Source organism: Rhamphochromis longiceps, linkage group LG10, assembly GCF_057381845.1.
Source record: "Rhamphochromis longiceps isolate RC_006_pf linkage group LG10, R_longiceps_female_GT1.1, whole genome shotgun sequence".
In the NCBI taxonomy this organism is placed as follows: Eukaryota; Metazoa; Chordata; class Actinopteri; order Cichliformes; family Cichlidae; genus Rhamphochromis; species Rhamphochromis longiceps.
The window spans coordinates 27,045,570-27,072,425 of NC_140566.1; the positions used below are offsets into that span (position 1 = coordinate 27,045,570).

The 26,856-nt window shown below is 40.3% G+C and overlaps 1 protein-coding gene across 1 annotated transcript; it reads left to right on the forward strand.

The window, feature by feature from the left end:
* The first annotated feature begins 1,531 nt into the window (after positions 1-1,531).
* On the forward strand, positions 1,532-23,216 carry kcnj6 (potassium inwardly rectifying channel subfamily J member 6). Its single transcript, XM_085421165.1, has 3 exons — positions 1,532-3,117; positions 16,458-17,375; positions 22,085-23,216. The coding sequence occupies exons 2-3, from the start codon at positions 16,481-16,483 to the stop codon at positions 22,435-22,437; spliced, it is 1,248 nt and encodes a 415-aa protein (XP_085277291.1). The 5' UTR covers positions 1,532-3,117; positions 16,458-16,480; the 3' UTR covers positions 22,438-23,216.
* The last annotated feature ends 3,640 nt before the right edge of the window (positions 23,217-26,856 follow it).

The window sequence follows — 26,856 nt, forward strand, 5'->3', positions numbered from 1 at the left end:
GCCAAGTTTAAAAACAGTTGAGGACATGCAGAGATTTCTTGAATCATTAGCTGACTTTATCCACCATGTACAGAGGAGTTAAAGAAGGTCAGGAATGCCATGGTTTTATAGAAAATCAGCCCCATTTAAAATCTGATAATCTCGACTCTAAGTGTGTGATTTAAGTTTGAAGGTTGTTGGTGTATATCTATGATGACTTTGTGTCCGAGCCACCAGCAGTGCTGTGGTTAAGCAGACAAGCTGTAAGAAGTCAGTAAGACGTCTGTGATGTAACCACAGATCGACTTTAAAGGCCAGCTCTAACCGTACCATTATGTATGTTTATGCATTAATTCATTTCCTGATTTATCAGTCTGACTGTAGCTTTGGTCTGACCTGTGTCAGGGTTCATGACCCACCACATTTCCAGAGCCATCATTTGAACACATGCCCTTATAGTGGATATTGTATATTGTGATTAAACTGAAGTCAGATGTGTATATTTTAAGACTAACTTGCTTCAGGTGTAATCTCGACAGAGTATATTTTCATTAAGCTGCAAGTTTTTAAAGCTATAAGGAAGCTGGGGCTGTATCCATATTGCCATTCACAGTGTGGGTTGAAGGAGTTTGTTTTATTGCACACTAATGAATATTTGTAGTTAATGCAGCAGATGTGAAGCTGTCTAGAATTCAGAAATATTTGTTAACAACCTCAGTTGTTATTTTTCCACCTCTTTTAACACTGCTGTACTTTATAAAGTCAGAGCACCTTGAAAGTTTGACATCTCCAAGTTTCACCTCAGTGTCGCCTCACTTCAGTTATCCTTACTAAGAAATGCAAACATGCTTATTTTATTGATTATGCAGGAGCGATGCTACATTATTTCCTGGAGCACTACTTGTAACTTTGTTTTTACAACATTGTGTTTGTTTATAGTGTTTTATTTGGTTTCTTATCTGTTTCTGTTAGCTTCCAGGAAGCTCTGGTTATATATTGTCGACTTCAGTTTGTTTGTATTGTGAAAGACTAATGTGTCATTTTTATTATTTATGGTAAAATTAAAACTGTTAAGTGCATCCACAACTTTGTTCCTGTTTTATTGACCATTCTGTGGTGAAGATTTGTAGGAATAAAGTTAAATAAAATATTGTATTTATAAAAGAGCGAATAACATTTTTAATGTTCTTACACAGCTGTGTTCAGAAGTTTACACCACCATGCTTGACAGTTTGTACAGTGTTCTTATGTTTGAAAGCCTCACCTCTCCTCCAAACATACCTCTTGTCACTGTGACCAAATAGCTCAGTCTTTGTCTCATCTGACCATAAAACTTTTCTGCAGAAGGCATTTGGCTTGGCCTCTCAGTCCATCACAGTGGACAGTGACAGTTTTGGTCTTTTTCCAGACCTTGGCAATATGGTGACATGTCAAATATATAGGTATATACAGGTAAATTTATATAATTATAACTTCAATTATGCTTCTTAGATCTTCAGAGTTCCTTGGACTTTCTCATTAATCTGAGTATTTGTCAGTCCAGTGATGTCAAATAAATCCTTTTTATGCTGCAGAAATCATTAACAGCCCAAAATTACCACGATATTGATGTCCAGGATGAGTGGAATGAGGGCAAGCACCTTAAACTACTGGATGCTACTTCAGCAAGTCAGCTCAATCCTGCCAGCAATGGTGAGTTATTGCCTGGATTTTTCCAGCAATGCGAGTGGAGACCCGGAGGATCCAGGTTCAGCACCATGGAGAGCACCGAGGCATACATCCTGAGTGTAAAAATAACAAAATCAACATGCTAGCAAAATATATTTACATTTTTCCTCTTACTATATGTTCATTTAATATATAGAGGATTGTTAGTCCTTGTTGCCTCAAACTGAGCATTTATTTATGATATAGCCCAGCAATTCACACGGGTTTCCAGCATTCGACGATAGAAGACTGGAAAAAAGTTGCCTGGTCTGATGAGTCTTGATTTCTGCTGTGATATTCACATGTAGGGTAAGTATCTATGTAAGCAGCTAGTATGTAATGCCAGAATTGGCATAACCAACATGAGAACATGGATCCATCTGGCCTTGTATCAGTGTTTCAGGCTGTTGGCGATATAATGGTGTTGGGATATTTTACTGGCGCTCCTTGCCCCACCTAAATATTGTTGCTGACCCTGTTCATCCCTTTGTGGCTTCAGTGTAGCATCTTCTGATTGCTGCTTTCAGCAGGATAACGTGCCATGTCACCTTAAACTGGTTCCTTCAACATGACAGTGAATTCGCTGCACTCAAACGACCTCCACAGTCATCAGGTCTCAATCCAATAGACCGTCTTTGGGATGTGGTGGAACATAAGATTGATATCATTGTTGTGCAGTAACTGCGTGATGCTATCATGTCAACATGGACCAAAATCTCTCTTCTTCCAGCGTCTCGTTGAATGTAAGCTGAGAAGAATTTAAGCAATTCTGGAGACAAAAGGGAATCCAACCCGGTACCAGCAAGGTCCAGCTAATAAAGTGGTCAAGTGTATGTATGGTATAGCTTATGTCCTATAATGACGTCCTTTTTATTTGACCAAAATACTGCTGCTCCTGTAATGATGCCTCTTTTATTTTTTCAAGTTTATTGAATTATTGGCAAACGAACTGCTGAGAAATTTAAAGCGACCTCGTTCACGAGTCTAACAATGATGTCAGAAAGGCTTCTGCATTTACTTTGCATTGTTTTACTGATATATTGCTTATTTCTCCTGATGTTTCCATGCACTGTGTATCCGCACTGTGTTGTATCACCTCCCATATTTCCAGTCCCCCTCCTTCTCCTCCCTCTCTCTCTGCTTACTCTTTCTCTCTTTTTGCTCAACCTTCCTCTTCCTCTCTCGCTCTCTCCCTCTCTCTCCCTCACTGCCCACCTATGTCTCTCTCCCAGCTGAGAGGGGTGGAGGCTGACGGCCGATGGTTTTTAAACGGATAGGGGATGGAGGAAAGGGGGAATTAGTGGCTCCTCTTCACTCGGTCTTCGCAACAGCGTCCCGGTAATCAGAGACCAGCAGCCTCAGCGGAGATTTTTCATGGGAACGAAACGGCTTAAAATGAGCCGGGGAGTGATCGCTGATCTGCTGCACAAGGTAAGAGCCTCTCCTTCCTGCGCGGCTCCTTGCGGCGATGCTGATGATCGGCTTGTTAAATGTAATCATGTGTTTTATATGGAAGGGGGGGGAGGAGGGCAGTGGGGGTGGATAGTTACATAACAGTGCATATCAGAGATTAATTAAGACAATAATAATCAGCATAAGAGAAAGACAGACACACAGAGGGAGAGAGAGATAAGGGGGAAAGGCGCATCTCAGATGGTGGAAGCTGACTGAGGAAGCTCCCGGCGGCTGTTTTGTGCGCTGACATGATAAGGAGAGGAAAGCAGCCGCTCGGATGGAAGAAACTGGAAGGTGTTGAAGAAAATGTTGCAGGCTGTGAGCGCCTGTAGGCCTCACGTCACCACAGGACACAGATAAGGCTAATAAACGAGCCACACTGCAGCACATAAAGGCAGCAAATGAAGCAACGACAGGAGGCCATCGTCATCATCATTATTATCATTATTATTGCTGTTATAATCGCGATCACCTACACACCCCCACACCCGTGACAGCGGGGGAAATATCTCCTGCTTGGTTTGCTCTCGAAATCATTTAGCCGGGTCAAGTCAAGTCAAGTCAAGTCAAGTTTATTTATAGAGCACATTTAAAAACAACCAAGGCTGACCAAAGTGCTGTACAGTAAATACAGATAAAAATACAATAGAACACAATTTCGTAATAACACCTCGCTGATAAAAATAAAATAAAAATATATAAAACAAATAAATTAAACCTTTCTAAAAGGGTCGTAATAAAAACCCCTGCTGTTATATTCACTTCACTTTTCCCTGGATTACAGGTGAAGCTAAACCTCCCCCTCCCCTTAACCAGCCCACTCGTGTTTTTCTTTAATACATATAAAAGTTTTTAAATAAAGGTTGAAACTTCCCCTAAACAGAAATTATACTCGCATATAAAACTGAAATGAACTGTAATGATGATAAAAATAAATTATAAACTAACAGCTCCTCACACTTGAATAACCTCAGGTCGTGACACAGCCCCTTCTAATTCATTCATTCATTCATTCATTCATTCATTCATTCATTAACTTAATTTCATAAGGCAGCCAGGTTAAGATGTGTGTCCAGAAACATTTATAAATCTGAGATGGTGCAAAAGCAAGCACGAAGTCCAGAAATGGTTCATTTCCTTTCAGTCGTGCTTTAGAAATGTGCTGTAGGGGTTATAAACTGGGCAAACTGGGATGTGCTGGAGGTTTTTCCAGAAAGGCGCTGAAATGCAAAAGAAATGCAGTGAAAAGCAGGCTCTGCCGGGGTATAATTAACTCAAATGGAGTGGTGTAATTAATTATTTATAAGTCATTTAATCGGGTGGTCCGAGAAACATTAATAATTCTGCACAAGCAGCAAACAAATATGCAGCAACACAACCACAACGGACAAAAACCATTAGGCGACACCACATAATAAAGCTTTTTAGGGCAGTCGGCACTTTAGTTATTGGATTGTACCCTGCACAATGTAAAAGAGAAGAAGAGAGACATGATTTGGCAACTTCTACAGCCTGTTTTCTTTTTCTGTTATAAAATATAATGTGAATGGGAATTTAGTGTCCACTGAAGTCCTTTAGGGCTATAAATCTGACGGCTGTAATCTCAAGCAGTTAATGAAACCGGTAATTCCTTGACCACTTTCATTTTAAAGCCTTAAAATGTAGAATTTATGAAGATTTCTTTCTTCTTTCTTTCTTTTTATGAAGATATTTGCCATTAAAATCTGTTCAGGTGTAAATCTGACTCACAGTTTCCAACTGCAGTGATTTTTCCTTATGAAATAGCATAGTATAAATAGTTTGATCCAATAGACAGTGAGTACATTGGATCCCAGCCTCCTTTAAAAAAACATTTTCTTCTGTGTTGCTCATTTAAGTCGGTTACCTGAGGCTCCTGCCAGTCTCCACTCTGTGGTCCTCCTCTGGAGTAACGCCGTTTTTGTGCTGGTAACACGATTCAGCAGAATTCACTCTGTGCTTGTTTTCCTGCTGATACTGTGTCTCAGTTGATATTAACTCAATCCTGTTCTGTTGATAGTCACTTTGCATTTGTCTGCATAAAATGTATGTTTTTTGTTTGAGGCTCATTTTCCTTCCCTGGACTACCACCCTGGCTAGACATGTCAAAATATCAGAAATCAGGTCATTAGTAACAATATTCTTGTTCTTGTGGCGTAGACCAATCCACCGGACTAATAACATGCAGACCCCTTCTCCCCTTGTTGCTGCCAAAGCAGCTCTGACCCTCTGTCCTGTGGTGGCTGGCATCAGGACGTTGGCAGCAGATCCTGTGGGTCCTGATGGCTGAGGCCTCAGAGCTTGATCCAAAGTAACATCATATTAGAATCCACCTCAGTCTCACAGCAGTTTCTAAAATAGTCACAACTGTTATTCTATTATTTAGTTTCTCTTGGCACGTGTGCTGCTTTTCTGTCAATGTGCTCAAAATCAGTATTTTCTCCTTTTAAAGGGTGAAAAAGTCCACATTCTGAAACTGATGGAAGTCATTTAGATTTCCTCACTTCAGTTGTGTTTTTTTAAAAGCATTTCCAATCATAAGAAGCTACTTGGCTACTTATATATGTCGCAATTTGGGTTAAAATATAGTTGCCAAGTTGTTTCTTGGTTGCTAGGGTGATGCGTTGCCTTTGAAGAGCCTGGACACAACATATGCTGCAGACATGGACATATACTTCCTGCCCATGACTGTTTTTTCCTGACTATTTCATGTCCTGCGCTGAGGCCTGGAGGAGGAATTCGGGAGTTTGAAGACCAGGCCATAAGCTTGGCTTATCTTTCCTGAGCAGTTTTTTTCTAAGTGCTATAGAAGAAGATGCTGTTGTGGTGGAGGAGGCTGCTGCTGTTGGAGAGTGCAGGTCTGCAGCAGTGTGTAGGTGGAACAAGCATCGAAAGGTTGCACTATAAACCCAGTTATAAGTGGCCTTAGGTAACATGTTAAAGAAGGTAATAAGTTGTTTTTTGTTTACAACAACAGCCTGTATAATATTAGAGGGAGAACCCCAGCGATCAATGACCTCTGCTGTGAGAGTGGGGAGGAAGAACTCCATCTTTAACAAGAAGAGACCTCCAGCAGAGCCAGGCTCAGAGAGTCGTAGCATACTGCCTCAGCTGGTTGACAGAGGAAGAGAAGAAGAAATGACTAGAGGTTCATAAAGTAATAATGTTATATTATCAATGTTTTTCAGCATAGCTTCACATTTTTGCTGCTTTGCTGCCATCGGAGGCTGAAAGCATTTTGCTGCTGGCATAAAGTTTACGATGGGTGTCTGTGTTTTGTTTTTTTTGTTTTTTCATTTTTGATGGAGAAACACTGAAAATACTGACAATAACAAAAGCTGTTTACAGTAAAACTCTCTAATTTAGCTTTTTGTTGCCCAGTAGCTGTCGTGTCCTGCCTCTAGAAACTCAGTTAGCAATTTTAATGCGATTACTGTTTTTAAAATTATTGCACTTTAACAAAAGTCATTACTTAGAGAAGTTGATTTAACAGTAAAATACAGGTTTAAGAATTACTCTTGCACTAAAATTCTTTTCTCAAGCTGCACAGGTTAAATGAAGATATTAAGCGATGGCCAGATTGCTTAATACCTTCTTACCACAGTTCCCAAAAGGCTGCTTCCTTCTGGGAACTGTGGTAACATGCTGCCAACATGGAACTTGTACAGTCGTGGATGGCTTGATGCTGAACAAATGTAAAACTGATTAATAAAGCATAAAATGCAATTGAAATATGTTTTGTTAACCCTAACAATTTGGAAATTTCTATTAAAAAAAACAACATAGATGAAACGAAATAGCTCAGAAAGGTGAAAAATTAATGCTTGAAACATTTTAAAAATCTAAAAAAAAAGTCTAGTTCTGTTGTTGTGTGCAGAAACCCTGCAGAAAACCAGTCTTACATTCTTTATGAGAACAAAGATGATGTGAGCATGAACACGTTTGCTCAAACATGAAAGGTGTTTTTTGGCCCATCTTTAAAGGATGTCAGGTTTTAATGAATACATGCATGTGTGGTGTGTAACCCAAAATTAATACATAAAATCAAAACCGAGGGCCGGAAAAAAAAATACTACGCACACTCTACTATTAAAACTGAACATCAAAGCGACGTAATACCCAGAAAAACACACACAGACACCAAGCCTAGACTTCTGGGTGGCTGCATATCAACGATGATCAAAATGTGCACATGAATATTTGCACAGATGAGCTTCAAAGCCTGAGGGAGCTTTTGACATTTACACATTTTTAAAAATGTGTTTCAAAACTTGCTTACTTTAAGATTACTAAAGGCTTTGCGGATTTCATAACCCATTAATAAAGATCCTTAAAAAAACTGTGACTGACACCCAGAGTTCAGCCCACGTGGTGATGCCCTCACAAAAGTCAATTTATCAATAATGAACAAACCCATTAGCCTTTACAAATGACTTCTGGTGATTAATGCAGACTTGATGAATAACCTTAAATTGATATACCTGAACATTCTTACTGACCAGGCCCACACATTTCCTGTGAAAGAGTCAGCTCAATTAAAACACACAAGGTTAGATCCAGATCAAATCTGTGCTAGGATGTGAAAATTATTTGCATGTGACGTCTATAGTGCCTGTCCTCAGCTGTTTGTGTGGCTAAAAATAGCTGGAGTCCCCATGCGGCTTCTGCCGGATTTTAGCCACATCTGGATGTTGCTACCTGGTCAACAATCACCCCCAAACGGCAAAGACACAGAAAGAAGCTGAAGCACCAATAACACGATTGTCTGCTGCTGCTGTTGTGTTCACGCATGTCATCAGTCGATGTTCATCCTACACAGCACGTCTACATGCATCCTGCTGCAGGCCAACAAACGATGTTCAGCATCGTTGCACTTGTGTAACCATCTGTGAAACGGACCATCTTGTGTGTAATATCCTCCAGTGTTTCAGTTTAGCACCGTTTGTAGCTTCATGAGCGGGATATGGTGGGATGAGCTGTTTTGGGGGATGCTTTCCTGTAAAAGTCATCTTTATCTACCTTTAGGCCTCATGAGGCCATATACGGTTTATAGATGGGCTTGTTAATTTCACGTGTAGCCTAATGTTTAACTGAAAATCTGTGGGTGTACAGATAGACGGCCTACAACCAAAGGTTCACCATATTAAGGTTCAAATAGGACAGGGGCCCAGAGACCAGTTTGAAACCACCTGTAAAACCAGCAGTCTTCAAAATAAGGGTTTTCCAACCAGTTTGTGAGTGGTTGCCCATAGTTTGCATTGTCTGCAAACTACTCATGAAGAGATGGTGAGACTGTGAAAACTGAGACATAAACCATCCAAACCAGCGACCACGACCGAAATCTGCCAGTAATGAAAGCGATCAGGATGAGGTCTTTGGTGCAGCACAGTCTTTGTGAGTGATGCCATGTAGCAAATGTCAGTAACCAGTCTCCAACCAACCAAAGAACACATTTTTCCTGGCAACCGGAGGTCATCTGGGGGTCACCAACCAGTCTGTATTGACTGAAGCCTTATTTGGATGAACTATCCTCGAGGGAGGGGTGGCACAGTGTATACGAAGGGTAATGTTATTATAGTTAACTAAAACTAAATTAAACCCCTCCCCCCCCAAAATTTATTAATTTAGTATATTATAAATAAAATAAAATAAAAATTACAACTAACACTAACTGAAAATGAAGTAAAATAAAATAAAAATAGAGACGAAATATTAAATATTGACAAACGTTAAGTATGTGTCAGTTTGGTAAAAATTGTTACATGTTTACTGAGACTTTGTCTACAAGACTGCGTGTGTAATACCTGTGTTGATTTTCCTAAATATTACTGATGACATAGAAGATAATATTTTAGATATTAATAAAATAAAGACTAAAACTAACACTGAAACTAATAAAAACGAAACATTTTAAAATAAAAAAACTTACCCAAACTAAAATGAATTGAGAACAAGAAGTCAAAATTAAATAAAAATAAAAACTAATTAGAAAATTCAAAGCTATAATAACTCTGACGAGAGGAACAGACTTCCTGCTTTGAAGCTTAAAATCCTAGAGTTCAATAAAACACAAATAATTCATTAATAATCAGCTCAAATCTGCAGGCTGATGAGGACGCACACATAAATGTTCCCCCGTCAGTGTATTTATGTTGGATGGGACTATCCACAGAGGCTGTAAACATGCTTTTTAATGTTGTGAAGTTTTAACATTTTAACACAGGAACATATTTGAAGCACACTGAACACTCAAGTGGCCACTTGAGGAACTGCAGTTTCTGGCACGTAGTTTGCTTCCTTTTCCAGCTGTGAGCCCATCAGCTTGTCTTGACTTAGCCTTTAGGGGCAACAGACAGTATTTGGAGGCTTTCAGTCTTAATATCTACATAGCAGCTTATTGGTTCATGCACCAGTCATTGATTCATTTATAAATAACTGTAGAAAATGTATTTGCTGTCAGATCTCCTTCTTCTTTGCAGTCCTGATGGACGGGATGACCAATGAGGTCACGGTGGATGATGTTTGCAGATGATACTCTAGTGAGAGCAGGGAGCAGGTGGAAGAAAGGCTGCAGAGGTGGAGGTATGCTCTGTAGTGAAGAGAGATGAAAGTAGAAGCAAGAGAGCACACGTGTGTGAAGGAGAGGCAGGCAGGTGTAACAGGGAAGCTGCAAGGAGAAGAGGTAGTGAAGGTTTAAAACAAGGGACGGTGTACAGATGAGGAGAGTGCAGGCAGGGTGGAGCAGGCGGAGATGAGTCTCAGGGTGATTTGTGACAGAAGGAATATAAAAAATAGACAGGAGAGGCTGAGGTGTTTTGGATATGTGCAGAGGAGGCCTTGAAGAAGAAAGAAGGAAAAGAGGAAAACCTGTGAGGAGGTTAATGGTTGTAGTGAAGAGGGTTGGTGTGACAGGGGAGGATGCTGGGGTGAGATGGAGGTCGATGACCTGCTATGGTGATCCCTAAAAGCAGCAGCTTTTTCCTTTTTGGAAAATTTAACCCCTTTTTTGTTCTCCACGCCGTCTGTTTACCTGCATGCTGCAAAAGCCCGCTCAAGCATGATTGGTCAGCAGCATCCAGACACTACGCCTGAGAACCAGAAAGTTTCTGTTACTAAAAACCGCTTCCCGTAATCACAGATTCTGAATGTTCATAAGCAGATATTTGTTTACAGAGATTGCTTCGTGTGTGCCAGCTCTCTCTCTCTCTCTCAGCTGTTATACAGATAATAACCACAAAGCCTTTCTGGAACCAGTGAGCTTCACCAAAAAAGCATTCCTTTGTCAGAGTTTCCTGCACCATCACCACTCAGTTTTTAATATGTATATTATGTAATATGTATATTTAATATGTATGTAATAGCTATTTAAGTCATCATTTGTCTAGAGATATTTACAGCAGCTACTTGGAGACTGTAAGAGCCATGAGAATCAAAAGTGGTAAAGTGGTGGGTTATGAAACCAAAAGCTCAAAGATGCTGAAAAGCTCCACTGAGCTGAGGGGCCGAGTAGCAGTATAGTGATAACAGCTGCTGTAATTTGTTATCAATATTTACTTATTGATTACACAAATGAGATAAAATTCATCCCGTGAGACTTGGCAGCACTAAACTTTTATTTCATTATCTTGGGTTTTATTGTTTTCTGTGCCAAACATCCTCTTAATAAGCCGGTGTTATCAGATATTTATTCACAGATATTCAGCATTAGAATAAAAAAACAGATGTCACATGAATGGGAGCTCTGTGCACAAAGCACATGCAGCACATTGTTCTTCCTTCGGGCCCCGCTGAAACGAGATGAAACAGACAAATGTTATCCAACGCCGTGGCCTCATCCAGTACATTCCTGCTATATTGTGAGCACTTTGGTAGACTGAGCTGTGCGTTGCCATGGAAACCAGTGCTGCTCAAGCTCATAATATTCCCCCGTGAATGGAGAGCAGAACGGCTTCAGCACAGCCATTTGTTCCAGTGGTAGGAACGCTGATGGTGGTGGCTTAGGATCGTATGTGCGGAGTAAAGGAAATCAATGCTGATCTCAGGACAGTCCGAGGCGCAGGCTCGGGCGGAGGGGTGGGAGGTGTGGGAGGTCGGGGGGAGAAACTCCTAATGTGACACACTTATCAGAGGGATCACACAACAAGCCCCGCTGTGTTCAGTTTTCAGCACCACACGCAGAACAAAAACGGACAGGACGGCGCAGCAGGGACCTTTAAGGAGGAGAGGTCAGGTTCAGGAAGTTTAAGAGGCTGAGGGGTTTACAGAGTGCAGCCTTCCTTAAATCTGACTCAAGGTTATTTTTTTCCTATTTTCTTTTTCTTTTCTTTTTTTTTTTTTACCAAATGCAATTAGTGTCGGTTCTTATCTGCAGCTCTGTCCGAAAGGATGATGATGAGGCCCGATTTCAACATTTGTCCTGGATATCGTATTATAGACCACTCTCTGGCCAAGCAGTCAACCTTTTTTCACACAATTTGTTTTACATCTATAAAAACACAATATGCACAGCCTCAAGGAAGTACAAAAAATTGGGATGATATAATTTTAATTGCCATGGCTATTTCAAGGGCCCTGTGATAGGATGGCGAGCTTTCCAGGATCTGCCCTGCCTGGCATAAGCTCGAGCTCTCCCATGACCTGAAACTGGATGGATGGATTTTATATCACAATATTTACCATAAACCACCAGAAAAGAATTTCAAACTAGTGTAAAATAATTAAATGATTGGGCCTTAAATTATAGGCTAGATGAGGGCAGTTCAATAACATTGACAGAATCACTCCTCCTAACTAAACTCCACCTTCAGAGCGAGCAAATGAAATAACAAAGCAACTCTTTCATTTCTGTGTCTTTAAAAGTTCTATTTTTATGTGAAGTTTAACCTTGCAGGACCAACTTTATAACTCCCCGAGTTAATTTTGTGCAACCACAGTGTGGATTAAAGAACCAGTTCAGTTGAGAACTGGTTCCAAATTGTCCCTTTTTTCTCCTAATCCTCAGAGGTCCTGACATGAACCGAGTGATAATTCTTCTGCTCTAATTTAACCTTGTGAGGTCTCCCTATGTGACCCTATGTTATCTGAATTTCCATATTGATGCTTTATTTTAAAATATACTCCAAAGTCTCAGTTAGATTTTGTTGAATCTATTCTTCATGCTTCAGTCTTGAGCCACTCCTTATTTCTCCAGGCTTCCTGAAGGTCCAACGTTTGTCTTTGGACATTGGCTCCTTTTTCACTCAGAAGAATATTTTTTTGTGTTATTGTTTCGTAAGCCATTTAATGCTGACCTATGAATCATTCAAGCATAAAAAAGACAACTAACTTAAGGGATGAACCAGTGTTGAGTTTATGGTATCTTTAGGTGTTTTGTTACTTAGTGTTTCTTTAGTTGAATCTCTGAAAAATGCCAAAAGTAACAGTTTGACAGACATAAAATTCAATTTTTGCACCAAGAAGATGATTTCCAAACGGTGGCATATCTCAGCATGCTGTGCGGTTTGTTCTTAAAACTTTTGAAGAAGCTGGACAAGTGGAAGACAAAAGAAGAAGTGGCAGGGCTAAAAAGCTATGAATAGCGGAGGTTAAATAGCATCACCTTATTTTTACATCGCTTGAAAGCCGGAAATGTCATGATCCAAATGGTGTAACTATTTTATAATAGCAATATTGCAGCAGCTGCACAAATTCCTCATTTTCTTAAAAGAGTGTTTCAGTTTTTCTGATGTCATTTGACAACTCTCATGTCACATACACACAGTTTTCCAAGCTTTTAGTTAAAAAAGAGACTGGATGGTCTCTGGTGTAGCTCACTGGGTTGACTACGTGACCCACTGCCATAAGACTAATGCAGAGGCTATTTAATGCCTGTCTTCTCTGTACTATCCTGTTGCAATGACTGAAAAATCCCAACAAGTGCCCAACTTTAAAAGTGTTGCTTAAAAACTTATGTATGAGTATTTTGTACATGCATGAGTTTTCCTGTCCAAGCCTCTTTGCCACAACAGTACAGCACACACAGAATACTCCACTGTACACAATGCTTTGTTGGGAAACTAAGTTAAATCTCCAACCTGAGCTAAAAGTGCCGTCTTAAAAGGGCTGTCAGGATACGAAGTGAGTTTGGGTGATGGCTCTCAATCTCACTTCGCAGTATGGCTTCCTCGTGGCTGCCGGGGAGCTCCTCAGCACCCACGGAGCTGAATTACAACCTGAATTCGGTGTTACACACTTGCTCTGCACTGGATGAGTTACTGTGACAAAGCGTAGTTTGCTGTTGGCAGCGTAGGCGGTGACACGTTTTCCCTCAGCTGCACCCGAAGCTGCACGGATTCACGCTGAGCCTGTTTATTAGCGGTGGTGAATCTGCGCACTAGGCTTTAAACAATGGCAGAGTAGGAGGTCTATTGTTTATGATATTATTTGCATGCGTGCCTTGTTTGTGTAGCTGCCACTCACACTGTCCACACTAAGTTGGTTTAATTTGTAAATGCATCTGTAAGCACTCCTTCCAGACATTTTCCTTTTTCACAAAAGCAGCTTCAACTGAGAGAATGTAAAGAGCGGACAACCTGTAGACTTCGACGTGATCTTTGAGAGGCTCGATAAAGAGCCTGCCTTGTATTACTGTGACTAAACTGGATGTAGCGTTTTGTTGTGTTTCATTTCTGCCGCATCTAATTTGGTAGAGTTGCAGTTGAGAATTTATAGAACAGCCTCAGTGTTTACTGACTCATCGAGTATGGCTGTTACTTACTGAACCTCTCTGGCCTCGTGTTGGCAATCTGTCTGCATTTATAAATTCAACAACAATTATTTGCAACTTTTTTACTGTCAGCAGAAGTCAAACCCGAGTTGTTCAGAGACAGGTTGTCTTCCACTCAGTGATGTGCACAATCACCCTGAATGTGATTGCACAGGTTGAGGTTGAGCGTTGGTGCACGCTTGACCTTTGGGTGTCCAGTTAGATCACCATAGCTACTTTCAGTCTGTCTCTGAGCGTGAAAAATTCAGTGCAACCACCGATTTAGTCTGAAGGATGACTCTGTCCTATTTTCACTGTAGTGTGACTGAGACATTTGTCTTTTTTTGTTAGTCCTCTGTAGTGTGTAAGTTCTAGTTTAGCGTTTTGGAGTCTGATATTTGAGTTAGGTCTTTGTATTTGGTTTATTATTATACCTGCCACAGTTTCCCATGTTCAGTGAGTTTCCTTAGTTTAGTTCTCTTCTTATTACCTGTTTCATTTTGTCAGGTGTTTTGTGACTGATTTGACAATGAGGACATTGAGTGTCCTCAGTGTCTCCACCTGTGACTCATTTCCCCAGCTCCCTCCACTTTGATCATTACCATGTGGTTAAATAGTCCAGTCCTTCACTTCAGTGTTTATCAAAGCATCTGTGTTACCTTCCTACTCTGGATTTTTCTGTTTATTTCCCTTGTGGACTTAACCTAATAAAAGGTGCATTTTTGTTACTTCTGCCTGCTCTTTGGGTCTTGCATTCAACAAACTGTGAGACAAGCTCAGACATCAGACTGCTTTCTTCTATTGGCTCTATATGATGTTTTCTGGGGATATCCCTAATATGGTCACATCAATGCACAAATGCACTTGCTGCCTCTATTTGCGAGCAACGTGTGATTAAAGGGAGAAGAGCTAAAGCCCCAAAGCCCAGTAATAGAAATAAAGATTATTTTAAACCATGAATCATGCAAAGCTACTATAGTAGAGGCCAATAAAGAAAACATGCAGTTGGGATGTCCATTTAAGGGTAAGATTTATGACAGAAGCTGTACATTTAAATTCAGTTTGTGGGTTTTAATCGGGGCAGCATAGCAGCTCAAGAACAAGTGTTGATTAATGTGTTGTTTAGTACAATCTGTAGTAGTCTGGGAAGTGAGACGGAAGAAAATATGCATTACAAAAATGTCGATTTGCATTAATTTAATTTGTTGTTAGTTTCTTTGTGGGCAGAGGTCAACGGAAATACGATCAGGAACGCTAATTTCCACACACAAATGGTTTCATTGTTATTGCAGATGGCGCCGTGGAATTAAATTTAAATTGCTAATCTAACCAAAGCAGTAAAAAGTATGAATTCAGCACTGATGTACGCACAGCAGTGAAAGCCATTTAACGTTGGGAATAACAATATACTATTGCTTAGTTGTAATTGTTTTCCATAATGAATCTGAGCTGAGTGACGTGTTTTCCAAAGCTACTTCTGAATCGTATTATTCGGGTGGCATTTTCATTAAAAGCCCCACTCTTGACAGTGTGGATAATTCATGTCCAAATGAAAAAAATAATTAACCCTCTGTGCCAACCAAGCCAGAGGAGCTTTCTTCTTTTTACCATAATTCTTCGATTGTTTATGCTTTCAAACTAATTCAGACATCTCCGTGAAAATAGCCCACCACTGCTCCACGTCAAGTACAATTTGTTATGGTGATGATGTTGTTTTGGGCGAGTCGTAGCAGCTCCAGGAAACTGAAGGGGGGAAGGGTTGAACAACTGGAGATGGCTGATTGGTGAAAAACCCAGTGTGAAAAAATGACTTGTGCAGGCTCATATTATCTTGTTTTCACCGTAATTAGACAGATCTAATATATTTAAAATTTAAGTTCCAATTACAAACGTAAACAACTATAAAATATTTGTTATTTTATATGTGTGTTTTCTGAAAAGAAAAAACAAATACATCTCAAATTATTTATGCTCAAAATGCTGACTTTAAGTAATTTGTTTACATGTAAATTTCCTGCGTGATTTTGTTACACTTACACTGTGAAACATTGAAGTTAATGCAACCTGGTCAAATAAATTTCTTGATTGGAATGCATTCAGTTTATAACCAGCATATTTTCCTTAATTAATGATTGTTTGGAAAAAAATAAACATTTGATTTGATATATTTTAGTTTATGTAGCTGTAGACTAATGACATGTGATTGACAAGTTGTTAGCCATCCAGACCATCTAGACCATCCAGTCTGAGCATGTGGTTTGATAGTCATAGTTGCAGTTCACTTATCACATGTGGTTACAAAACACCAAGGTGGTATGCTCTTTTACGCTCCAAATGTGGATTTGTTTTTATACTTCCTTGTCTGTCAAATATTATTCTCTAAAACACCACACTGCATCTAAAGTAAAATAACGCCAAATGAGGTACCCATCGTATTGATTGTATTGAAATATTAATAAGTTAGATCCTGAACAACCGTCTAGATGTGTCACCATCATCTTAGAGTTCCTGCACTTGCTAACTCATGATCACTGCTGTGTTCTTCCTCTTGCAGGCTTGAATCCACCGAGAAACCCCATGGAGCAGGATGTGGAGAGCCCAATAATCAGAAAGCCCAAGTTGCCAAAGCAGGCCAGAGAGGACCTGCCTAAACACCTGGCAGAAATCGACCGGGTGAAAAAGATTCAGCGGTATGTCCAGAAAGATGGGAAGTGCAACGTCCATCACGGAAACGTCCGAGAGACATACCGCTATCTGACAGACATTTTTACCACACTGGTAGATCTCAAGTGGAGGTTTAACCTCTTCATCTTTGTGTTGGTGTACACGGTGACATGGCTCTTCTTTGGCTTCATGTGGTGGCTTATTGCCTACCTCCGGGGTGATCTGGACCATATAGCAGACAACCAGTGGACTCCGTGTGTCAATAACCTCAACGGGTTTGTATCAGCGTTTCTGTTCTCCATTGAAACAGAGACCACCATTGGTTATGGATACAGAGTGATCACGGACAAATGCCCCGAGGGAATAGTGCTGCTTTTAGTTCAGTCAGTGCTGGGATCTATCGTGAATGCCTTCATGGTGGGTTGCATGTTTGTTAAGATCTCACAGCCCAAGAAACGGGCTGAGACACTAGTGTTTTCCACCAATGCGGTCATCTCCATGAGAGATGGTCGGCTGTGCCTGATGTTCAGAGTTGGAGACCTCCGAAACTCGCACATCGTCGAGGCTTCAATCAGGGCCAAGCTTATCAAGTCTAAGCAGACCAAGGAGGGGGAGTTCATCCCTTTGAACCAGACAGATATAAACGTGGGTTACAACACAGGAGATGACAGGCTCTTCCTGGTATCGCCACTCATCATCTGCCATGAGATCAATCAAAACAGCCCCTTCTGGGATATCTCACAGGCCCACCTGTCCAAGGAGGAGCTGGAAATTGTTGTGATCCTCGAGGGGATGGTGGAGGCCACAGGTGAGTCATCAGATTCAAAATCTCAGAGGTTAAGGTGTACAGTAATTGCTGTTTATTGGATCTAATGTCACACAATGACTTTCTAATGCTTTATTTATTGCAGAGAACTGCTTCACCATATCTCTGGAGTAGTGCTCAGTTAATTTTGTAATTTTAACAAAATGATTACAAACATGTTTTCAGTGCTCAGCCTGACCAATGCCACCAGCTGTGCTGGATTTCAGTATGTATGTTTGAATAATAATTGTTAAAATACTTAAATCTGCCGTTAGAATTTCAGCTTTTTTCTGATAATAGTGAACTGGCTGCCATTACGCTGGATCTGCCATTAAAGGCACATCTTGAGAGAACACCAGTGTATCTGGCCACAACTTCTCATATATCTCAGAATGTTATCAAAAAAACATCTCTTCAAGTTTATTTGGATTTACTGTATTGTTGCTGGATTTGTAATACATAGAAGGCAGTGGACTTCAGTACAAAAGCTCACCTGTAGTCAGAGCTTGCTGACCTACAATGAACCACATCTTACCTTAAGACACTGGAGGGGAATCAAATACTGCTTTGCACTCTGCAGCTTTAATGCACTACAATGTCCTTTGAAATACATTCATTTTTAAGTCACTGTAACATTTTTAAGTTTCACTGACTCTTCTTCTGGCACAACCGTAAGGAATCTTATTTTGAAGGGATTTCCACTGAAAGTTGGTGCACACGTCTCCCACAGGGTCAATCTGGGAACCCATCAGTAAGCCTGACGACAGCCTCAGATAATTTTAGGGTGGCAGGAGATAACTGGGACAAGACTTCCTGTTCCACATGCCACTTGTCATTTACTAATGCGGATAACTCTTTTATAAAGCCAGTAAAATGCTAAAGAGTAGACAGGGGATAGTCAGTGGTTTCAAGATCGCTTTTCAGAGGTATTTAGCCATCTTTTGGTCTCCATGTGGTCTGCTTTTATGTGGTGCACAAAAATTAGTTTTTGCAACATTGTTTAAGGTTTAATTAACCTCATCACACCACATATGCAAACAGGAGGTGCAACACAATTTTGTATATGTCCAGCATTAGTGTTTTTTCTCATATTATATCAGAGCAGTATGTGTCACGTGATAAAGCAAGTGTGTAAGTTCATCCCTGAATGTGTGCATAGTATTTCCACGTTAAGCTTAACAACTGATATATTAAGCCACAGCTGGACTGGCCATCGAGTTCCATATTGAGGTGAAAAGGAAGCGATTTGTCCCGTACTTCAGCTAGAATTAAAAAATAGACACAAAGCTGGAGTTATTCTGTCTTTGCTGCGCAGTTGCATCTACTTCTCTCATTCACTCCCCCTTCCTCTCCTGTTATTACTTCAAACATGAAACTGATCAATGATCAGCTGATCGGCTTTTCTGCCGCAAGTCCCGTCTGTCTTGATTGTTTATCGCCCACTTTGCGCTAGAAAGAGGAAACCAGCGGATAAACAACACCAGCACGTTTAAGCGTGATAAGCTGTTGTTAGAATGTATTTAATATTACTTTCTAGTATAAGCTGAGGTTTGCTGGAGCCACAGCTGTAAAAGCTGCTGGTCATGATATCCGTTTGGATATGTAGCGAGAGTGAAACATGAAGATGAAACCAGGAGATGTCCTTACTGAACGGGTGAGTTAAAGGAAAGTTATGAACTGTTTCCGAGAGACAAATAACACCAGGATCCTTTTTTACGTAGCTGACGGCTGGTAACTGTGCAGGGGCGGGTCTAGCAAAGTTTTGCCAGAGGGGCCAGGTTGGGCATTAACAGGGAAAGGGGGGCACAAAGAAATACTTTTCTTTGTTATGTCATTTAAAAACTTTGAATAAATAATTATCTGAATCTTACAACAAAAGTGGTCATCTGATTAAATGTATAGAAATCCATTATTGTATATAGTAAGTAATAAGTCTAATATATACCCTAGTAAGATATAGTACTTTTTCCTTTGGGAAGGTACCATCTGTGCAGTCTGCAATTCTGTTGAAGAAAGATGTTGAATCTATTTAATTATTGTAGAAAAAGAATTGATTTCTGTGCATTTGTCTTACACTTGCATTAAATTAAAGTTGATTACATCGATTAAGCATCATGAGGTGGAGGGCGGGGGGTGGTTCCCTAATATTTTTGCTGGGAGTTGGCAACCCTATTAGATAGGTTGCTTAATATTTCCACTAAGTACTCTTTAAAATACCAGAATGGGGGGATGGTGTAGGTTTAAAGTTATTATTTTATAGTTCAGTGTTGCTGAACTATAAAATGTTTTGGGTGCAGTGTTTTTTTTGCATACAGGTATGACAGAATAGCTTCAGTCTCTTGTTTTTTAAAACTTGATTATGAACTTTTACAAAATGCAGCAAGATATTTATTTAAAAAAACAGTTTTATTGATTACAAAATATCGGATTCATCTCGGTATCGGCAGATATCCAAACTTATGATATCGGAATTGGTATCGGACATTAAAAAGTGGTATCGTGCCACCTCTACTTTAAAATGTGTCCCAATTTTCCTTTCAGTCATGCCGCAGCAGTCAACACAATTGATGTAGCTCTTTTTAATTACGCTATGTTTTCAATTCAGACACACATCATCATCGTCTATCTTAAAGAAGGCCCCCGGGATGAGGAAACACTAACAGAGATGTATATAAAGACAGATGTAAAGCGTTAGAGTTAGATTTAAAAAGATGAGGGCCTGTGCAGAGCACAGCTGCACAGCCGAGAGCAGGATGACCAAAACATCTGGATGGGCAGTAGGAGACGTGAGGGAGATACCAACGATTTGCGTCACCATCCCAAAAATCACTCGATTTTCACATCATCATGTTAGATGAGATGGTTGCTGAAATGCCTGAATTCTGAACTGGTATTCGATCATTTGTCTCACTCTCAGACTCAATGAAACAAAAAGAACCAATTACATAATCGTTGCGTGACGTGTTTTGAAACAGCTGCTGGAGGCTCACTGAGGACTCTGTTTCCTGCAGACAGCTGAGCCAAAGAGCTCACTGATGAATATGAAAACACAAGTAAACGCTGCTGGAAAGTGATTAGGACCCACTCCTGGTTACAGTTAACTAACCATAGAGGAAGTGTGTTTAAATCACCTGCAGTAACGATGCTGTAAAGATTACAACAACACGCCTGTACATCCAGGGGAACGTTGAGGGATAAGCCTCATTTAAATCCAACTCTACCTGCTAGTACCATCGTTAGCACAGCTCAAGCAGGAGAAAATAAATGCCACCAATGCCCATTTTTCAGAAATCATTCTTCTGCCCAACAAAGCGGGAAACTGGAATATGCTGTCACTTCTTGCTTCGATTTTTCAAAGATAGGTGCAAATGTAAGGTGAAAGGGACAGGAGCTTTGAAAATAACAGAAAGTTAGTTACTGTAGTTGTAATGCAGAGGGAATTATAGCACTTAAAATGCACTTGATCGCAGCAATTCAAAGGGAAGCAAATGGGTTGTTTGTGGAAGATAAAATGTGTGAGCAGCATCTGGCAGATGGGGATGGTGACGCAGGGTGATGACAGGAGCCTCAGGGAGGCTTCAGGATAAATCTACTATTGCTTCTGAGCTGTGAAGACCCCCACGGGACCCTGGGAGTGATGACAGTGGACAGAGGGAGGGAAGGGAAAAAAATCACACCTTTTCCCTGAGTAATTTACACTTTCCGAGGATATCATTATTCCTGCTGTTTATCGCAAATAACCTGCCATAAATCTGCTGATTGTTTATAGAAAAAAGATGCTCCTTATAGCTGCCGACGTTGCCTGAGAACTGTCACATTTTTTAAATCTGTCTAAATAATCCAGTTATTTGTGATAGTTGCTGTTACAGCAAACTAAATGGTGCCAATTTGTAAAACTGTAAAACAAAACAACAACAAAAAAACCATATATATATATAAATCTACTTGGTTAACCTCTATAAGAGCAAGTGTTCTGGCAGTTTACTGGTGTGAAACATCCAGATCTTTTCAGGAGTGACCATACCAGCAGATTCACCCAAGGTCAGACGATGCAGTGCTCAGAGAAACTGCAAAAACCCCAAGAGCTCCATCTTGGCCTCTACAGGTCTCAGTCAGCACGTTCAGTGTTAAAGTTCGTGACAGTACGATTGGGAAAAACTGAACAACAAATAGCTGGTTTGGATGGGTTACCAGGAGGAACCCTCTTCTCTCTAAAAGAACATGGCAGCACAGCTTAGGTTTGCAAAACCGCAACTGAACAGCCCTTTGGACAGATGACACCACATGTCAGCACAAACACTCAAACCAAATATGAAGCATGGTGGTGGAGGGATGATTAAGGTCACTGCGTCTGTATAAATATTCTAGAACAACCTGTCCAACAGCTAAAAATTAGCAGGAATTGGGTCGTACAAAAGGACAATGACACCAGTCCATACGCTCTATACCTCGTACTGACAGTTCTCTGATGGGGTGTGCTATTTAAGCTGCTTTAGCGTACATAAAGTTGATGCTGCCTCTGCAAGCTGCTTTGCAACCCACCTCCACCAATGCGTTTAATGCTAGATTTTCTGTGTCTGTTGCTGCTCTTTGGAGCCTTACAGCCAAAGATAAATTACTGCAATAGACTAGGACTCCCATTTTGGCTAAAGATTGCTAAGACTACACGAGTCCCACAGTTTCTAATGGTTTTCTTTGTTTTGTCTCTCCAGGTATGACCTGCCAGGCAAGGAGCTCCTACGTCAGCAGTGAGATCAAGTGGGGCTACCGCTTCACGCCCGTCCTGACGCTGGAGGACGGCTTCTACGAGGTGGACTACAACAGCTTCCACGACATCTACGAAACTGACACACCCACCTGCAGTGCCAAAGAGCTCGCTGATATGGCCAACCGCGCCCGCTTGCCCCTAACTTGGTCGCTGGCTAGCAAGCTGAGCCAGCAGGGGCTGCCAGAGTCTGAACAGGAGGGTCAGGAGACCAAAACCAACCTGGACGAGCAGGGGAAGAGTGAGAAGACCGAGAGGAACGGGGACATTGCCAATTTAGAGAGTGAGTCCAAAGTGTAGCGAGCGTGGCAAGAGGCAAGCGTGAAGTCGAAACGAGATTAATGGACTGTACTGTTGGTCTCCCGCCGAGGAAGGCCACCCATTGAGGACCAATGAGCACAGTAGACCAAGTACCCCTGCACCACGAACTGCTTTTTTCTCAGTGATTTACATTTACCCCAAAAACGAGAAAACACGTAGACATGTGGCCCACCGCTGGAGTGAAAACCCCCTGCGGCAAGTGCATGTTTCAAATATAATGTGATGTCCTCCTGACAAGATTCCTATTATTTTTTCTATTAAGATATTCCTAGGGGCATTTGCTAAGTATTTTTGTATATATTACAAAATGTTTTAAATTCTTTGTTTTGTTGCAGTATTTGACACGTTTGATACTACTTCCTTTAGGTTAGTTCTGTATATATTCTCTGCCTTACTGTATGTATAAAGCTTTCATTATTTGTTTTTCAGGAATATATAAGCATGTATAAACATTAACTGCAGTTGATTTATCTTGTATTCTGTATATACTGTATGATGATATTATTATTATTATTATTATTATTGTTATAAGGAACACATACAGTTCAATGGATGCAAACTCTAGTTTAAACCAATGAAAGATTCTTCCCCAATGATAAGTGTTCGTTTAAAGTAGTACGACACGAAGCCATGACTTGCTGTTTACAGCTAACTGACTTCAGACAATGGCCCTTTAAAAACTGCATTTTGTCACTTTTGCACACTGGAGTCTTCTGATGAAGGTTAGTGACTGTTTGAGTCTCCAGAAATAACTCACCTGTCACCTAAAAGTATCAATAAATAAACAGTAAGTTGCTTATTATGAACTTGGTGAGATGTTGTTTTTGTAACACTTTTACTCAAATCCAGAATCTACTGACGTACTTTCAGGACACCTTTTTGTTTTTTGTCTGCTTTTCCTATAAGTTTACGAATTCTGAAATTTGCACTTAAAATTGCATACAGTGGTCCCTCGCTATCCGGTTGTTCAGTGATGACGCCACGAATCCTACTTCCGGGCCTAAAGTAGTCTGCGTTTAATATGGCTTTTGTGTTGTTAACATGTTTAATGTTATGTATTTTCTTCTATTTGATCTCAAAAAGCTCCTAAAACAGTCAGTGATCACTGTTGACCTCCCTCGGCTTTTATTACCGCTAATCATTTATTTAAGCTCAGTTTTTAAAACCTTAGGATGTAACTACAGCCCAGCCCATGCAGCAGTATATGAATGACTAACCTCGTATTGTGGATGGATTATCTCAGTTGTTCTCCTGGCTGAAGTTTGGTCCTTTTACAGCATCCTGCCATGCGATTACATTTGTTCCTGACCACCGAGAACACTCACGGTAACTTTTATCGAGTGGAGAAAAAAAAGTTAGCTTGTTTATATTATGCTAACATAGCTGTGTCGCTAGCGGTCACGTAGCACATCATTATATTCCAGCTAGCCCAACTTCAGTAACCCTACTGTACAAACGTCACTGCTGTTTAGTTTTCTGTCTTCATTTATGCTGGAAGTGATAACAGAGCTGTACGTTTTAATTTGTTTCTAAAACCCCGCAGTCAGGACATGCTATATTGTATTTAGATAGAAGCTAGCGAGCTAACTCCCTGCTAACTTCTAACTCCGTTAAATGTCATAAATTCCGTTTTCATGGATGCCTGGATGTTAAACTCAATTGTTACACCTGGTAGAGCAGAACGCTGATCATTTTATTAAAGATGAAAGACTTTAGACAGTTTTTCAACTCTCAGTAATGCCATAGTGATCGTTTGATATATGGACGTGCAGCGGAGTTTAGGTCCAGACACGGCTAGTGACGTCAGACTTAACGACCGGATAACGCGCCTTGCTGATTTTTATTGTGCAATTTTGCTTGATTTCTTTTTTTTTTTCCACAGCGCATCGTGTTCTGCGTCCTGATTGCCTGTAGCCCATTGTCCAATCTCCTCCATGCAGTGTCTCCTGTACGGTACAGAATGCGTTCAGCTTGTCAAATTTATATAAATCTTCGATCGCTAGCAGTGTGACTCTGAAGTGCTGTACTGTATGTTTGTAAGTCCCCCCCCCCCTCAACAAACACAACAATGTCGATGAAACGTTTTGCACCGTTAAAGGCACTTCCGGTGGCACCCAAAAGGCAGAGGAAGATGCTACCCATCGCACAAAAAAGTTGGACTTCTGGATATGCTAAAGGAAGGTAGAAGTTACTGTATTTTTCGGACCATAAGGATAAGTCAAACTTTACTCAACTCATTCTTCTTGCTTCCTCTACTTCCGTACCATTGATTCATTAATGTTGCTCTATTCGCATGTTCTGGACCTGAAAACAGGGTTTGATCTTTGGTTTAATTCTATAATACTGGACTTACTTTTCTACGAAGGGTTGAACTTTGAGAGTGTTTAAACAAGAGAGAAAAGTATGAAAATATTCATGCCTGTCTGAGAAAAGTGTATAAAGTGTGCAGTGGGGGGTTTTACAGCCTTAAAACATCTATAATAATTGTAAAAAATAAAGCTGGCTACAAATTTCACCTATCGCGGGTTATTTTTAGAACGTAACTCCAATAACAGGGACCACTGTAACTCATAAAATGTTTTTGTTTCTTATGAATTAAAATCAAGCAGCAACTTTATAGACTACCATATAAAAAGCAAACATGGGTCCTCGCCAATCAGATCCACGTCACATTTGTGACTCTGTCCTCCCAAAACACAGATGGTTACAAACAAAATGGTGAAGTCTTCCACAAACCACTGGTTGACATCGCAAGTAGCCAATGTCCATCAATGTAGCGCATCAGTCCACAGACTGCTTTTTTTGCACACCCACATAGGTGGACAAGTTTCGGTGTGAGTTTGTTAACCCACAACCAAAGCCTGCATCATTGTAACGTGTCCTTTTTATCTCATAAATATGTTTCCAAAAAATAAAGCTCTTATTAATTTACTATGATAATCTAATGCTTAGCACAAACAAAAGTGAGGTATCAACATAAGTAACAATTATCTTCATTTATTTTCTTGGTTAATCTTTGTTAGTTTGTAACTTGACAGAAGATGAAATATGAATGTCCCTGTCACAGCACTTCAAAAGTGTGTAAACAGTACATCAAAATTAGTTGATTTTAGTACTTTCAGGCTTTTAAATCTGAGATCAAACTGGCAAAAGTAGAGGCTGGAGTCTTTTGTGCAAAAGTTAGCAAGCAACACAGTGGCAGGTGTAACTCGCTGCCCAGGTGTTTCCTTTTGAATCAGTTCTTCACAGCAGGTGAGAGCAGTGGGCGTCCAGCCTTCATTTCATTATTTCACATCTTTTCATCTTGCATCAGTTGGAGCCAGAAGGCTGCACGAAGACCAAAGAGCTGAACATGACAGAAAAACAACTTATCTGTAAGAAGAGGAAACAAAAAGTAAAGGATTGACATCAAGCTCAGAAAACAGAAAAGAAACTAGTGATGGACTTCAAAATAAACTGTATCCTCCAAGCTTTGAAGAATAACCACAAAACAAGTGTGACATTGACGGGGAGATTTTATAATGAAAAAGTTTGTGTTGTGCACCCAAAATTGGCCTTGAAGCAAAGTTATGAGACAGATGAGAGCATAAATGCAACCTTTGCCAAAGTCAGGGAAAGCCAACAGTGTGAAGAAAACCACAAAGTGCCCTTGACTCAAATCATTCCCGCTCCTCAGCGAAGCACACAGCAGCAAAAACCGTCATCCTCGACAGACTCGGATAATTCATTCTCACTGACAGAGGAACAGATGACAGCAGGGGGGAGCAGCAGGTGTTGTTTAGAAGTGTAAAGATTATTTTGGCAGGACCTTCATCCTGCAACAAGACAGTGACACCCACCCCCCAGCCACACCGAGGTGCAACCAAAGCTTTTATCAGCCTCAGTCTTAAATAAAGTGTCCACTTCAGGCTCCAGATTTAAACCCTACTGAACATTTTCTCTGCAGCAAAGGAGAGAGAAGGTAAACATCACTAGAAGGTGTTCTAAAACTTTTCCTTCTTTTGACATACATCTGTTCACTTGCACATGTGGAAAAGCTGACTTTGACCACAAACTGGCAACAAAACATAAGATTCGACTGTCCCGAGACAGTAAAATAATTTGTAGATGTACATTTAGGTAATTTAGGTAAATGCTTTTGATTTTGCAATATTAAAGTAAAAATAATGAGAAATGTAATTTTACTTTGAATTCAGATTTTAGGTTCATATTTCATGGTTAAATTAACCGTTTAGTTTCTGTTTACTGCAGCTCTAATTCTCACCACGACTACAAAAAAAAGCACTGAGTTGCTGCCGTGTGATTGGCTGATTAGATATTTGCATTAAGGAGCAGATAAGGAGGTGTACAGTGTATTTCTGCTCCTGTTCACAGACTAGATAAAGTCTGGTGTGTTAA